Raw genomic sequence first — 16315 nt, forward strand, 5'->3', positions numbered from 1 at the left:
ATTTGATATCTTGTTGAGTCACTCAAGATACAATTGTCAGACAATTCATTGTGTATTATCAATGACAACCGTCAACGATAGCGATAAGAGATGGTCGTTGTGAATGATACAGTCAAGGTGCGGAAACAAGTCATTTTCATATAAAATTTATGTGTTAGAAAAATGCTATAAAGCTATTATAAAAAAACTTATGTCAGAAGACTTGATTACTTGTAAAAAGCACACAATATTTAAAATTTATAACAAAGTAAAGCTTTTTGAACAAATTACAAGGAAATGATAAAATCATTGTTAACAAAAACACTTAGCACTTTTCTTACCACCTGCTTGCTAGTACAGTTGATCACATGATTCTTTGGTAACAAATAATCAAATATGAGACATCCAAAACACCACTTCATAAATAAAACCATATGTATAATCATAACAAAAACTTCAAAAATAAATGTTTACAGGCCAACCTAACCAACCAGTTTCGACCCTAAGTTTCCATCTTGACCCGTTTCGACCCAAAGTTTCCACTTCAAAAAAAAAACCAAGGTTTGCATCATACATGATTCTGAAATGTGATGTTTTACTTCTTTTTTTGGGATTTGAAGACATTTTCCTTGTAGTATTTGAGTTCTGCTATGCTTTCTTTTATGTCATCCATGGCCCTGTGATTTTTCTCCTTCTTTGGAGCTCTCTTTTTATCTGTACATAATAAAACAATTCAATATTATACACGCCAACACTAATGATATATAAAAAACTTGTAATATAAACAAAAAATAAGATGAAAAACGAAAATTATATAGCAATAAATGCTTATAAAAATCTTGTTTTTTCCTTACACTAACGATATATACCAACACTTAAGTTCTATTAGCTCAAAAAAAATAAACAAATACATCGACATGTAATATTGATTTAACAAATAGCGTAACACTGAATAGTTTATTGCCTAAGCTATTATGTTAAAATAGCTATGGATACCATTTCTTGTAACCAACTGTAATAAGCCCATGCAAATACAAAAAAGTAACTAGTTATAAACAAATAATGAGAAGCTCACACACCTTTCGGGAACCAACGGGCGCATAATGCGTTAATGCTGCTAACATCAACAATTACATGAGAGAATAGACTAGCCAAATCAGGCATGTATTTCTGCAACACAAATTAAAAAAAAAATCATTAACTTTATGTAACTTGAGTAAATAACCAACAGAAGAATTACTCATCTAGTAGAAGTGGCAATTTCGGCCTATTTACTTATGATTGAGTCAAATCAAGTCATATATAATCCCAACAGGTCAAACGTGTAAAAACAGCTTTAAATTGGGCCAAAAAGAGTTAAGCGGGGTCAAAAGTCACCAAAAGTGATTCAAAAAATTAGATTATTATTAAGATAATATAACTTTGTATACATATTTAACAGACTAATTTCTTTCTATAAGCATGCCTGTTCTTTTACCTTCAAGAACATAAAATCAACATAAACCGAATTTCCTGCAAGCATAGGAGTGTATGTGCCCACGTGTTTCTTAACAAACTCAATAACCTACACAAATTGACATGTTTTTGATTGTCAAGAAACAGAAAAAAAAAATCAATAATTTCATTGAAGGATAAAAGTATCGAAAATGAGGTTTTGAAGTACCTGCTGTTCAGCTTCTTTTTCACTAATGGTACTTCGGATGACCTTTTCTGTCAAACCTACAATAAACACAACTCGTTAACCCAAAATGGTTTTTACTCAAAAAATAAAATATTATATTATTTCAAAATAAACAAACGCGATGCTACTTACCACATGCTGCATGATGATGCTGACACCATTCTCCCATTTCATCAAGACACTTTTTTGGTTGATGTATAACCAAGTCAGGACCCTGATCCAATTTAATATTATATTCAAACCCTATGAAACTAACTATACACAAAAGTAACAAAATTATAATGATATTAACCGTGTATTAACTTACCTCTACAGATTTATTCAGCTTTCCATCTGTGATTATACAAGCAATTTCCAGTATTCTATCTACTTCAATATTCAATCCTGCACATACAAATATGGTCAATGGTCAACTACCCATTCGGTCAACTTAACTTGATAAGTCAATATTACATACCAGTCATTTCCAAGTCGATCCACACAAGAGGCAACCTGTAATCTCCTTCTAACACGATTTTATTGCTATCGGTTTCTTTCTTAGAGTCACCTGCATCACAAAACAAAATGTGCAGATAAGTAACTACATCTTTGAGTATTGCAACAATATTAAATACAATCAAAAGTTCTAAAAAATTATAGTTATACCATTGGCTTTCTCTTTATTGTTAGCAGAACTGGTTGTCTCTATTTTATCATCTTCAACATCCATTTCTAGCAATGAAAATGCATTCGAGAGCTGGTCCATAGTTTTATTTGATGCTGTTTTTGGTTTTTTAACCATTAAGATCCTGCCATAGCAAACTGAGTGAGTTTCTGGTAAAATAATCATAATAATGAGAATCTATAAAACTATACACTATTCTTTAACCAGATAAATATAGTTTGTAAAACCATGAATAAGATTATAAGAACACAAATGTAACATGAAACATGTTCCTTGTGTGTTATCATGCTGTTTTGCAGTACAAACTGAAAAAGTGTACCATAGAGGTTTAAATTTCGTGAACAAGTTGGTAAAACTAATAACCACAAGAACATTTTCATAGGGTCGAAAGTTGAATTAAACTACTTTGACACACTAATTGTTCTTACTTTCGAGCTTCTTCTTTCTAAATTTCTAGAAAAATTATTCTTTTTGAGACAGATTATTGCATACTAATTACTAAACGTAATTAGCACCAATATTGAGGTTGATAAGCATAAAAAAACAACAAGACCAATATAACAACAATTGAAGGCACAAAGAGTGAATAGAAAGTAGGGTTGTGCATGAAACCCAAAAAACACAGTGAAGAAACACTAGGTGACCCCGAGTAGATTATGGATAATCTGGGGGTTAAGTAATGTTTCCCACGAGGGTTAGGTCCGGCAAAGATGGTTATTCTGATGACCTGCAAAACAGACACCGTGAGCTCGTCACTGAGAAGGGGGGGTTCCTCCTGGTGACCACCCTCCGACGTGAGAATCAGACTAGATTGCTCTGAATATAAGTGTATATAAAGAGAGATTGCTAGAGAAGATAAGATACAAGATAATGATACCGTTCCAAGGTGTTGGAGTATTTATAGCCGAAGGTAGGTTTCCAAGCAGGTACAGCCAGCTGTATAATATTCCTTTTCCACCAACTGTGGGCTACGCACGTGCCATGCTGGTAGTTGGTGGGTAGGCAGCGGCTGATAGTGACATGGCCGGCTGTGTACTGTTCCTTTTCCACCAACTGCAGGCTATGTACGTGCCACGCAAGGGTTGGTGAGTAGGCAGCGGCTGATAGTGACATTTTGTACTAGAGCGTGCTCCTCGTACTGTTGTCGGTGAGCTGTCACCCTGTGATTGGTTCATGGGCCGCTCTGGTCAGATCTTGTCTATTTTGTCCATACATTGGCAGGTATAGTACAAAAGACCTTCCAGAAGCGTACGGACTGGCTCATTTGGGCGGGAGTGTTCCCGCCTTGCTCATTCCTTCAGGTGACTACTGAATTATTGAGTTAGTGCCTTATGCGTGTAGCCTTGCTGTTAGTGCGGATAGCCTTCCCTGATGGCTTGTACCCGCAGCTGCGGGAACAGGCGGGGTACTTCACCATTGGGAGGCTTTTCCTGCGGGAACAGCTGGCGTACTGCGCGTAAGGTCTTCATCTCTGAGCATGGTTGGTCCTGCGGAACCAGTTGGTCCTTGCGCAGACATCCCTCTTCAAGGTGAGTCTTGCGGGTCCAACTGGGCTCTGCTGGGACCTACCTCTTCAAGCCCCCCCAGTCCAATGTTCTTCTCATGAATTGTTAATAAGTGAGGTGAACTTTTGGACTTAAGCAAGGGGTTTTGAAAAGGGTTTTTAGTTTTAAGGTTTTCCGTGGGGATTCTTCCCGCGGTTTTCCTAATGTCACTCGCAGAAATTCCCGACTTTTCTGCCTGATCTTTGGTTGTGATGCGGGTAGGTGTTTAACCCCTTCGCACATCGGGAGCGTTGAGTTTCACTTGCATAGATTCTTCACGAGATTTTGGTAGTTTCGGACATAGTGATCAGTTATGTTAAACCACCAATTCCGCCTTGAAGTTTCAAACAAGGTAGTTCTCAACGTTCCCGCTATGCGGAGGTGCTATTTCTCTTTCCGCAAGCACGGTCCAGAAGATCCTTCTTGGTTTCAATTCCCTGCAAGTGCTAAGTATGTGAAGGGTTTCGCCTTGACACTGTACCCGCACTCGTCTTATAGTTTCTTTACTTCCAAGGTATTCTTGGCTTCAATTCCCTGCAGGTGCTAGGTATGTGAAGGGTTTCGCCTTGACACTGTACCCGCACTTGTCTTACGGTTTCTTGGATACCAAGGTATTCTTGGCTTCAATTCCCTGCAGGTGCTAGGTATGTGAAGGGTTTCGCCTTGACACTGTACCCGCACTTGTCTTACGGTTTCTTGGATACCAAGGTAAGGGGGTATATTCCCTCTTATTTTTGAACCTTTGAATCTTTTTGAATTTCTTTGAAATTCGAAGAGTTGGTGAAAGGATAAGAACAGTCCAAACTGTTGAAGGGACGTTAGCGTCCGACGGTTTCTTCTGACAGTTTCAGGACGTGCAGGAAGTTATGACGATGTGACAGTATGTGGTCATTCCAGACGCTTTTTCAGGCGCGTGGGCGCGAGTTTTCGGGCGCGTGGGTGCGGATTTTACGACGCGCGTCCTGTCAACAGCTGTTGCCAGCTTGCTTTTTCCACGTGTCATAGTTTCATTGCACCAGCGCTTTTCTCTCTCCTCCGCATTAAATTCATCGCATTCATTGCGATGAGTATATAAAGGGGGAGAGGGTTCATCTTAATCCACACTTTCACTTCTCTCTTCTTTCTTCTAAACGATTTCCGGCGAATACTCTAAGCTTTGTCGAGCATTCTCCTGAAATCGTTCCTTCTTTACTTCTAAAACATGTCTTCTGCTCACGATCTTGAAGCTACCGCCGAAGAGTCTGACGTGTACGTCGAGAACCCGACGTCTACGTCTGATAAGGACGATAAGAGCACTGCTGGCGAATGCCAGTGTGCTCTTCCCATTGTGCTTTACCAGTATATCATCAGGAAGTTCATGCTCGAGCCATTCGAGCCTGAGTTTCCTGAGCCTCACCAGACCGTGTATGATGCCCCTAAGGGCAAAATAGGGGTATATGCCGCCTTCTTCGTCTATGGGAATCTCAGGTTTCCATTGACGAAGTTTGTATACCGTGTCTTGGAGAGACACGGTGTACACCTGACGGAGGTACACCCAATGGCGATCGCCAAGATCCGCTATTTTGAATGGGTGTGCCTCATTCTTGGCGTGGAGCCCCATGTTGACCGCCTGATGACCTTCTACTCCTGGAGGTGCATCCAAGGCTGGTACACCCTGGTCACCCGGATCAAGGGTTTGAAGATCTGCGCTACCGAGCGCAGTCTTCGGTCTTGGAAGCGGGAGTTCTTTTACATCTCTGCCCGTGTCGTCCCTATTGCGATGACATTCAAGAACGGGAGAGCACTCCCCAGCCTTCACGCCTCCAACTACCAGGAGGCGGAATGGTTTGCCAAGATTTCCCGGATCCAGTCTCCGGTTTACCGCTTTGCGGAGTCCGGGATGGTGATGCTCGGTATGAGCCGGGTGTGGAAGGATGCTGGGGCGGAGGCGCCACAGATTCCCATCGTCCTTGAATACGGTTTGAACTTTATCCCTTACGGTATGCTCCATCTTCTTTGTTGATTTAGGGTTTTATTCTAACTCTTTTTATTTCAGAGGGGAATGACTTGCAGTCGCTCTTGCATCCGCGGGAAGCTGGTAGTCCCGCTTGGCTGGGTACTCGTGCTCTTGACGGGCCCATCCTCGAACAGACGGCGGATCGGTTTGTGGAGGCCTACCCGCCAGGCCACGAGATACTGAGCGCCACGCGGCCAGGTAAAAGACTATTTAACCCTCGCCCTCTCAATGCTCAAACCTCTGCTGGAATTCCTCTAATCTTGTCATCTTCTGATGAGGAATCCGCAGATGGTCCTTTCCTTGCGCGGAAGAAGAAGGCTGTCGGCGGGAAGGGTAAAGCGAAGGTTGCCTCCACTGCCGATCAGGGGAACCGGTCTGAGTCGGAGACCGAGAGTGAAGAAGCGGCTGGGAACCCAGGTGGTGTTGAGACCACTGCTCCGGAGGTTGAAACGGCTGTCACCTCCGAGCAGCCCAGGACGACGACGGTGACCGGTACGAAGAGACCGGCTCCATCGGGTTCGTCCTCGCCTGTTCGCACCTTCAAGCTCAAAAGGACCCGTAAGTGTACATAACTTTAACTTCATACCTTTCCGCTATTATACTTATATATCTTGTCTTTGTGCAGGCGTGGATGCTACGGCATTCTAGAGTGGAGCGGGAGGGAGCAGCTCTGGACCCATGAAGGTAGGTTTGGTCAACCTACCCGAGGCAATGACCCAGGCGGCTACGCCTGCTTGCAGTACTGGTTCAGTTGCTCATCCCGTTGAGCCAACTGTTCCAGCTGTAACATTATCCCCGCCGGCTGTCAGTGCCATTTTCACAGAATCCATCACTGAGCCGGCGGTGATTTCTCTTGCGGGTTCTTCCGCAGCCGCGGCCACGGTTGTGAGTTCACCTCCGTTGGTTTCCACCGCGGCAGCCTCCACCATGCCTCCTCCGGCGCCTGCGACTACAGCCAGTCCTTCAGGTACGTTTGGGGTTGGGGCGTCTAGCCAATCCTTGCCTCCTTCCCGTCTCCTTGACCTTTTGGATGGATATCCCTTAGGTTCAGGTGATGGGTTTGGTGGCTATCGGCCTGTTGTCGACCCTACAGGTGCGTAGGGTTATTTTGGCATATATCCCTTTCATCATTTCTCTCTCTTAACTGTTTTTTGTTTTATTTCAGTTCGTGATTCCAACGAGGTGTACGCTCCTCGGTGGAATATCCGTCGGGGAACGACCCTCCGGACTGCTGAGGAGTGCGTCGAATGGGCGCGTCACGCCGCCCCAAGCGGTGCGCTGGGGGAGGCCATGGCCAGCTACCAAGAAGATAGGCTGTCCAACGAGCTCCGAATCCTCCTCGCCCGGATGCAGCCGCGCGTCGAGCTACTTTGTCGTGAAAACGACAAGTTAAAGACGGCGCGTAGCCTTGAAGTGGCTCAGGCGCGGGCTATCCGGGAGGAGAATGCGAAGCTTGCCGCCGTTGCTGCGGAAAAGGAGAAGGCCTTCAAGGCCATCGAGGTTGAAGTTCAGGCCCGGCTCGAGGCCCGTTCCAAGGCTGCCCAAGCTGTTAACGAACAGCTTCGGCTGGCCAAGGAAACTGCACGGAACGCAACCGAGAGGGCCACCAAGGCTGAAGCTGTTGATGAGCCTCTACGCATCGAGAATTAGGAACTTAAAGCCAAATTAGAGAGGCTCCAGCAGGCTCATGATGCCTTGGCCATGGAAGATGCCAAGAAGCTCCAAGAGATCTTGGACCAGAGGGGGGTGCTTGACCACACTGAGCGTAAGCTAAAGGGCGTCGAAGAGGCTGCAGCCAAAGATGTGTTGCTTGCCAACCTTACAAAGAACGAAGCCGAACGCGCCCGTAATGAAGCTCAAGCTGCCCTCCCCCCCGGAGGCTCTGGTTACCAAGGAATGGCTTCTTCGAGAAGCGTTGTCACAGGTATGCGCAGTTTCACAATTTCTTTACGCTTTTCCTTACACTTAGAAGAGTTTTTGATATACTTCTGTTTTATAGGTTGTGCATCGGGTCTTCACGAACACATCATATGACGATGCGATGAGCGCAGCCCTCAATGCTTCTCATGAGGATGGGGAAAAGGCTGGCTTCCTGCTTGGTCTAGGGTTTGTTGAACAAGGCATCCCGCCTTCCAACTTCCCTCTTTACGATGTGGATACTGAAGCTGCTTATGACCAAGCAGTGAATCAGTATGCTGCCTTCCCGCATCCGGTGGTGGAGAAGGTGAACGAGATTAGTGCTGCTGATGATGGGCTAACTCTTCTCAAGGCTTTCCTTGAACCGCCACGCTCTACTGATGGTGCGGGTCCAAGTGGGAGTAGTCCTGAAGCTTGATCCTTTAGATCCCTTTCTACCGTTAGAGTAGATTTTCATTTTTGTATAGATTTATATTCTTGTACGCGGGTATGTGCCCAGCAATTCTTGTAATATTTGAATTTTGATGGAATATAAATCTTTTGTTAATGCTTTGCCTTGTAAACCTTATATGTTTTGCTCATGCATATTCTAGTTTAACTTGGCAATTTCCTAAGTACTTTGGATAAGTTAACCTTTCCACGTGGTAGATAATAGGTTAAAGTTCTGCTTCCTCTTTCGTGATTGTGCGGGTAAGACCGTCACTTTCACTTAGTGGGATGGCTAAACTTTACCTATATCTGACCTGCGTGGAGGTTTTCCCCATCTTTTCCTTAGAAATTTTCTAAGTGTTTTGAATAAGTTAACCTTTCGACGCGCGGTTGTTAATAGGTTAATGTTCAGTTTCCTCTATCATGATTGTGCGGGTAGGACCGTCACTTGCATTTAGTAGGATGACCAAACTTCACATATAACTGACCTGCGTGAAGGTTTTCCTTATCTTTCCCTTAGAAATTTTTACCCTTTTATGTGTTTATGCGGGTTTTGCCGCCTTCCACACGCAACGACTTACTTCTTCCCATATTTATGCGGTGAATACCGGCACATCAGAGTGGAAAGTTCATAAGTATAAAGGTAAGGCTATCAACACAATGTGATAAAGGAGAATCATTTCCTTTAGAAGTGGCTCTAGGCCTTTTCTTTACAAGTTTGGAATTGATCTACATGTAACATTTGCGTAATTGAGCTCCATTCCATGTTCTTGGGATGGGAGTGCCATCGAGCCTTTCAAGCCGGTATGCGCCCTTTCCCAAAACTTCTTTGATAATGTATGGTCCTTCCCAGACCGGGGCCAGCTTTCCTGGGCGCTCTTGGTTTGAAGCCTCGTTGTTACGCAATATGTAGTCTCCTACATTGAAGTTGCAGAGTTTTACCCGCGTGTTGTAGTACTTTTGCATTTGTCGCTTGTAGTTCTCTTCACGCGCTGCGGCTAAGTCTCTGCGTTCTTCGGTTAGCATAAGGTCTAACCGTCTTTCCGCATCATTGTCTTCTGGCTGAATCAAGACCCTTGGTGAGGGTAAACCAATTTCGACCGGGACCATGGCTTCAGTGCCATAAGTGAGGCTGAACGGGGTTTCTCCCGTACTGGCCTTTTTCAGCGTTCTATTTGCCCAAAGGACGTGTGGGACTTCGTCCACCCAGCCGGATCTGTGTTCCAAGAGTCTTTTCTTTATGCCGTCGACGATGCTTTTATTTGCTCTTTCCACCTCACCATTACCCTGCGGGTGCGCCACTGAGGTAAAGGTGTGGGTGATTTGAAGTTCTTCCAGCCACTCTTGTAGCTTCTTGTAAGCAAAGTTGGTGCCGTTGTCGCTCACCAAAGTCTGTGGAAGTCCAAAACGACAAATAATAAATTCCCAAATAAATTTTTTGATATGTTTTGCGGTTGTTTGGGCTAAGGGTTTTGTTTCTATCAACTTGGTGAAGTAGTCGATAGCTACCACTAGGAATTGAACGTTTCCTGCTGCTGTGGGAAATGGGCCTGTCACATCGATGGCCCACTTCTGGAATGGCCATGAAGAGGTGACTGGAACAAGTTTATTCTTCGGGCGATGCGTGTTGGGTGCGTAGAGCTGGCAAGACCTACATTTTCTGATGTATGCCAGCGCATCCGTATGCATCCCCGGCCAAAAGTATCCCGCATTGTTAAGCTTAGCTACAAAAGCGCGTGGACCTGCGTGTACTCCACAGATGCCCTCGTGTACTTCCCTTAGGAGGTAGTCAGCATCTTGGTTGTCCACGCATCTTAGGAGTGGGCCAAGAAAGTTACGTCTATAAAGGACGCCATCGATGAGTTGATAGTTCAGTGCTTTACAACGTATTTTTCTTGCCTGTGTTTTTGACTCTGGTAGTATACCCGTCGCAAGGTAATTTATTATTGGTGTCATCCATGTTTCTGTGCCGGTTTGGATGACACAGATTTCCTTGTGCGGGACTGATGGTGCTCCAAGTAGTTCAATGCGGATATCCTTTCCCAAGTGGGTGAAGGCTAACGATGCAAGCTTGCTTAACGCATCCGCAGATTTGTTTTCGCTACGCTTGACGTGTATGACTTTACAATCGTTAAAATCGCGCATAAGGGTCTTTGCTTATGCGAGGTACAGGGCTATTGTGTCGTTCACGGCCGTGTACGTCCCGTTTATTTGGTTGGCTACTAACATGGAATCCACGTGGGCTTCCAAGTTTTTCACTCCCATTTTACGCGCAATTCTTAGCCCGGCCAAGAATGCTTCATACTCCGCTTCGTTATTCGTACTTGGAAAATCCAGTCGAATAGCGTAAGTATATTCTTGACCTGCTGGGTTGGTAAGTTTCAACCCTGCGCCTGAACCCTCGTTGCTGGCTGCTCCATCAGTGTAGAGTCGCTAGACCTCCTGGATGTCCTGTGCTGGGAAGGGTTGAGCCTCCTCCTGGCACTCTTTCTCCCGCGAAGCGGGGACTTCTGCAATAAAGTCGGCCAAGACCTGGCCTTTTATGGCTGGTCTTGGCTTGTACTTTATCGCGTATTCTCCCAATTCTATTGCCCATTTGGCTAGGCGTTCCGACAATTCGGGTTTGCCTAGAACGTTTGCAAGTTTGAAGTTGGTGAGAACGGTGATTGGGTGACCTTGGAAATATCGTCTTAGCCTGCGTGAAGCCGGTACAAGTGCTAAGACAAATTTTTCCAGGGTAGAGTACCGGGTTTCTACGTCTGTTAGGACACGGCTAACATAGTAGATTGGCATCTGGATGCCTTTTCGTTCTACTAGCAGGACTGCTCCGGTTGCTCTATCTATGGCGGAAAGGTATAGGATTAATTCCTCCCCCGCTTCTGGTGCTGTGAGCGTTGGGAGTTCGATCAAGCGTAACCGAATCTCCTGAAAAACTGCTTCCGCTTCTGGTGTCCAGCGGAAGTGCGTTTTCTTTAAGCAGTTTCTCAATGTTGACACGAATGGAAACGACTTATCCGCATGGTTTGCCAAAAAGCGGTTAAGTGCGACTAGTCGTCCATTCAGTGTCTTAGCTTGCTTGATGGTAGTCGGTGATTCCATTTTGATAATGGCTTCGACCTTTTCAGGGTTCGGTCTGAAGCCATCTTTAGTAACGATGACTCCTAAGAACTTCCCTTCTTCCATTCCAAAGGAACACTTGCTCGGATTGAGCTTCATGTTTATCTTCCTGAGCGTGTTGAAAGTTTCTTCGATGTCCTTCAACATCGCTTCCGCGTCAGGGCTTTTGATGACCAAGTCATCCATGTAGACTTCCAAGTTTCTCCCAATTTGGGCATGAAACTCTTTGTCCATCAGGCGTTGGTACGTGGACCCGGCATTCTTAAGTCCGAATGGCATCATTTGATAACAAAATGTGCCATCGGGCGTCCGAAAAGCGGTTTTGTTCTGATCATCAACGGCCATGTGGATTTGATGGTACCCCTTATACGCATCCAGGAAGCATTTAAGGCGAAACGGTGCTAACGAATCTACCTTAAGATCAATTTCGGGTAACGGATAACAATCTTTGGGGCATGCTTTGTTTAAGTCTTTGAAGTCTATGCACATGCGCCATTGTTTGTTATTCTTCGGTACCATAACGGGATTTGCAACCCATGTTTGATATCTGCTAACGCGTACGATGCCCGCGTCAAGGAGTTCCTTGACTTGGGTTCTACACGCGTTAGCTTGTTCCGCCCCCATTACTCTGCGCTTTTGTATGACTGGCGTAAAAGCCGGGTCACACTTGAGCTTATGCTCTGCCTTACTTCGAGGTACCCCAGTCATGTCAGCTGGTGTCCATGCGAAGATGTCAGCGTTTTTCAGTAGTAAGCGTTTGAGTAAGGTGCGCGTAGGATCAATAACTGTTGGGCCAATGGGAACGGCCTGGTCAGGGTATTTGCCATTGAAGGCCCATTCTTCCGGTTCGGTGATGGTTGGTTTAGCCATCTTTGGTTTGGGTTTAGATGAGACAGATGCGATGCATACCTGGGGAATGCCGGTGATCATCGCTACACCCTCAGCTGTTGGCCATCCCATCATGCCGTGGACTGAAGATACCACGGCATTGAATCTTGCCATCCCGTCTCTCCCGAAGAGAATGTCGTACGTGTGGTGTGGCTTCCTCATCACGACAAAGTCCACATCTTCTGTGCGGGAGTGTTTCCCGTCCGTGAGAATGACGGGGAAAGATAGGATACCCAGGGGGTGTTTGTGCTGCCGTCGAACCCTTCCATCGAGGCGCATACCGTTTCCAGGCGTTCCTTGTCTTCGTCGTCTAGCTTGTCGAAGAACTGCCTATACATCACCGTTGATGAGGCGCCGTTGTCAGCAAGAGTGCGGGAAGTAATGTAGTGCCCCAGCTGGCTTTTGATGACGATAGGGCCTTCTTTGCTGGGTCCTCCTGGCACTCGCGGGAAGCGCACCTCAGCTTCCTTCCACGCGCATGGTTCTGTTATTCGTCTTTTTCTTCCTCTGATGTTACTATGAACCATGTGGATGCTGATGTCAACGGGCTTTCGTCCGTTGCCTTTGTATCGTTTATCATTCCTCCCTCCATTCTTGATTGATGCCACAAGGTGTGTAAGTCTTCCATCCTTGACGAATGTTTCAACAATATCCTTCAAGGATGTACACTCCTCAGTGCTGTGGCCCTTTGTCCCGTGGAAGTCACAGGATTTGCTCTGATCCGCATTAGGTCGCTGCCGGATCATTGGAGCTTTTGGCCATGGGAGTTTTTCGGTGGCAAATATCTCCGTGACGCTTTTGGTGAGTGGCGTCCATCGGTGTTTTCGGCTTGATGGGTGCGTGTTATCCCTTCCGCCCACTAGAGGGCGAGAGCTGGATGAGGTGTCAAAGTTTACCCTTGACTGCCAAATACCTAGCTTCCGCTTTTTGTTTTTCCGAGCGGTCCGAACGTTGTTTTCTCTAGTCCTCTGCGTGTAGAGGTGTGTATTCTGGGGAAGATCCTTACCCAGTTGCTTCTCCGTTTCGGCAAAGCGCTTGGCCGCCGTCATGATGGCATCCCATGTGGATGGCATGCCGTCCTTACCCGTCAACGTGCGGATAAGCTCTGGGTATTCGGCGCCCTGGATGAAAGCGGCGCGAACAAGATATTCGCTTATGGTGCCCAGACTCAGCTTTTTGGAGTTGAAGCGCGTGATGAAGTCTTGTAAAGATTCATCCTCCTCTCTGACGCAGTTGAGGATCGTCCACTGTTCTTCAGTATATTTCCTCTGTTGACTGAAGTGTTGGCTGAACTTGTGTTGAAAGTCCGCCCAATCATAGATGTGGTGGACCGGTAAACGATCAAACCACGCCCTGGCCGCTCCAACCAGCGTCATCTGGAACATATAACACCACGTGGGTTCCGTCCAGTTGCTGACGGTTGCCCCCGCTATGAATCTGTTCAAGTGATCGTCTGGGTCGGACATACCATCATAAGTGCCTATGTTGGACATTTGGCACTTTTCGGGGCGATTGCTTCCGCAATATCCCTTGCAAACTTGGACGTTCCCGCATTTGCAACAGTTGGTCTAAAGGTTTTGGAGAAGTCACGTGGGTTTCCCCCCGCGGTCCTTGGTTTGAAGGTTTCTCCGAAATTCCTTCTTGGTTGGAAATCCGTTTCCTTACGCTTCCCTTTCGCCCTATGGCGAGGGTTTGCGTCGGTGTCGGATTCCTCCCGATCATCGTCCGAGTACTCGCACTCACTGCTCATGTTGAGCTGTTGTCGAGTGCTTCCGAATTCGTCAGCCTGTTGGAGTGAACGCAAGCGTTCATCCAACTCAGCTTGGAATTCCTTCTGACGTGCTTCGGCCCACGCCTTAACTTGATCGAGTGTTTGGCGGGGGAGCCTCGTCTGTTTCTCCAACTGGGCATCGGTGAGTCCCAGTGAAAGATTGTTTACTGCACTTGCCCCGGCTTGGGTAACCGGGGTAGTGTTCGTAAAATTTGTGTAACCGCCGGTGTTCCCCCCAGTAGCTGGGGTTGTGGTCACCGGGGTTTCTTGGTCACTCACTGGCCTTGGGACCGGAGTAACGTTAACCATCTTTTCAGAGGTTTTTGAAAAAACTGAGAATTAGTTCTAGCTTTTATCTCACGGATGGCGCCAATGAAGAAACACTAGGTGACCCCGAGTAGATTATGGATAATCTGGGGGTTAAGTAATGTTTCCCACGAGGGTTAGGTCCGGCAGAGATGGTTATTCTGATGACCTGCAAAACAGACACCGTGAGCTCGTCACTGAGAAGGGGGGGTTCCTCCTTGTGACCACCCTCCGGCGTGAGAATCAGACTAGATTGCTCTGAATATAAATGTATATAAAGAGAGATTGCTAGAGAAGATAAGATACAAGATAATGATACCGTTCCAAGGTGTTGGAGTATTTATAGCCGAAGGTAGGTTTCCAAGCAGGTACAGCCAGCTGTATAATATTCCTTTTCCACCAACTGTGGGCTACGCACGTGCCATGCTGGTAGTTGGTGGGTAGGCAGCGGCTGATAGTGACATGGCCGGCTGTGTACTGTTCCTTTTCCACCAACTGCAGGCTATGTACGTGCCACGCAAGGGTTGGTGAGTAGGCAGCGGCTGATAGTGACATTTTGTACTAGAGCGTGCTCCTTGTACTGTTGTCGGTGAGCTGTCACCCTGTGATTGGTTCATGGGCCGCTCTGGTCAGATCTTGTCTATTTTGTCCATACCTTGGCAGGTATAGTACAAAAGACCTTCCAGAAGCGTACGGACTGGCTCATTTGGGAGGGAGTGTTCCCGCCTTGCTCATTCCTTCAGGTGACTACTGAATTATTGAGTTAGTGCCTTATGCGTGTAGCCTTGCTGTTAGTGCGGATAGCCTTCCCTGATGGCTTGTACCCGTAGCTGCGGGAACAGGCGGGGTACTTCACCATTGGGAGGCTTTTCCTGCGGGAACAGCTGGCGTACTGCGCGTAAGGTCTTCATCTCTGAGCATAGTTGGTCCTGCGGAACCAGTTGGTCCTTGCGCAGACATCCCTCTTCAAGGTGAGTCTTGCGGGTCCAACTGGGCTCTGCTGAGACCTACCTCTTCACACAGCCAAAACAAAAGCCGACGGTTTAGTTTTATGTTTTTGTAAAAACTGAACTTACTATTCGTTTTTGGTTTTGCATGTAATAAAAACCGAACCAAACCGAATTTATAAATTCATTTTGATTTTCAATTTTTACAATAATTTAATAAACATGTAACGAAATAATTTTTGCTCAAATGTATAATAATTAAAAATTTATTAACTAACAAAATAATTTATGACCATATTCATTATTTTGGGCCAAATTTTGCTTTCCGGCCCAAAATTTTCAAACTCAAGTGACAAAACCGTAAAAATTGAAACCAAACATTTTTCTAATTTTCAAAAACCGAACCATGCACACCCTTAAACTATAAAGATTAATAAAAATTTGATATAATAATAATAAAAAAAAAAGTAACCCGGAACACAAGTAGTTATTAAACCCTAATGCCCAAATTCAAACATGACAAATACTAAAAAATATATAAAGATTAATAATTTATATAATAAGAACAATGATTATGATATTTAAAGATATGGGTTTGATCTGTAATGTGTATTTCTTGGGTTTTAGTTTACCAGAAACATAATAATCGGAAGCAATTGCAGTTAATTTGGTTACATATTAATGAAATTGAAATTGGTTACCTTCATACAGCAATCGGAGGTTGAAGATGATGGATTTGTAGCTACAACGGATGAATTGGAACCACTCTCAAGCTACACAAATTAATAGTCAAATTTAATTATTAATTTTAGGGCATAAATACTATGGGTTTGATCAATATTATATATCTTACTATGGTCTATGACTATGGTGTGTTTTTTAACTTTTAATAATTAACAATAAAGTCCGGCCGCTCGCTGGCTCGTCATTAATTTCAGAGGAAATTCATCTTTCGAAAATCTACTATGATAAAACTCGAGCCGGTGCCTTTCATATAAAAAGACATTGGAAAACAGTTAAATCGGTTTTTTTAGAAAAAAAAATAATGATTATTATTGTATGTGTGATTATGAAAA

The 16315-nt window shown here is 45.1% G+C and overlaps 2 protein-coding genes across 4 annotated transcripts in view; one reads left to right on the forward strand and one right to left on the reverse strand.

Annotated features, from left to right (window-relative positions):
- Positions 1–16315, forward strand: part of LOC143535841 (CBS domain-containing protein CBSX3, mitochondrial-like) — a 259822-nt gene that overhangs the window by 193431 nt on the left and 50076 nt on the right. The window lies entirely within an intron of this gene.
- LOC143535838 (oligoribonuclease-like) lies at positions 326–16020 on the reverse strand. Of its 3 annotated transcripts, none has more exons than XM_077029980.1 (9): positions 15941–16020; positions 2306–2461; positions 2118–2207; positions 1968–2044; positions 1793–1874; positions 1643–1698; positions 1457–1543; positions 1059–1149; positions 326–693 (listed from the first exon to the last, which is right to left on the reverse strand). In XM_077029980.1, the coding sequence occupies exons 2-9, from the start codon at positions 2439–2441 to the stop codon at positions 575–577; spliced, it is 738 nt and encodes a 245-aa protein (XP_076886095.1). In that variant the 5' UTR covers positions 2442–2461; positions 15941–16020; the 3' UTR covers positions 326–574. The 3 variants fall into 3 exon arrangements, with proteins under 3 accessions (XP_076886095.1, XP_076886094.1, XP_076886096.1); XM_077029979.1 differs by having other exon boundaries at positions 327–693; positions 2306–2448; XM_077029981.1 differs by lacking the exon at positions 326–693 and having other exon boundaries at positions 1036–1149; positions 2306–2448.

Source organism: Bidens hawaiensis, unplaced genomic scaffold (assembly GCF_021521415.1).
Source record: "Bidens hawaiensis isolate Kalapana, Puna unplaced genomic scaffold, B.hawaiensis_p1.1 tig00010636_1, whole genome shotgun sequence".
Taxonomy (NCBI): domain Eukaryota; kingdom Viridiplantae; phylum Streptophyta; class Magnoliopsida; order Asterales; family Asteraceae; genus Bidens; species Bidens hawaiensis.

What these genes read in the sequence shown, in the direction of transcription:
- LOC143535838 (XM_077029980.1), bottom strand. Translation starts at nt 2,441, where the DNA reads ATGGTTAAAAAACCAAAAACAGCATCAAATAAAACTATGGACCAGCTC. An exon ending in AGCTGAATAAATCTGTAGAG is followed by an intron (nt 1,875 to 1,967) that starts GTAAGTTAATAC and finishes AAATTGGATCAG; the next exon opens with GGTCCTGACTTGGTTATACA. An exon ending in CGCCCGTTGGTTCCCGAAAG is followed by an intron (nt 694 to 1,058) that starts GTGTGTGAGCTT and finishes TATTATGTACAG; the next exon opens with ATAAAAAGAGAGCTCCAAAG.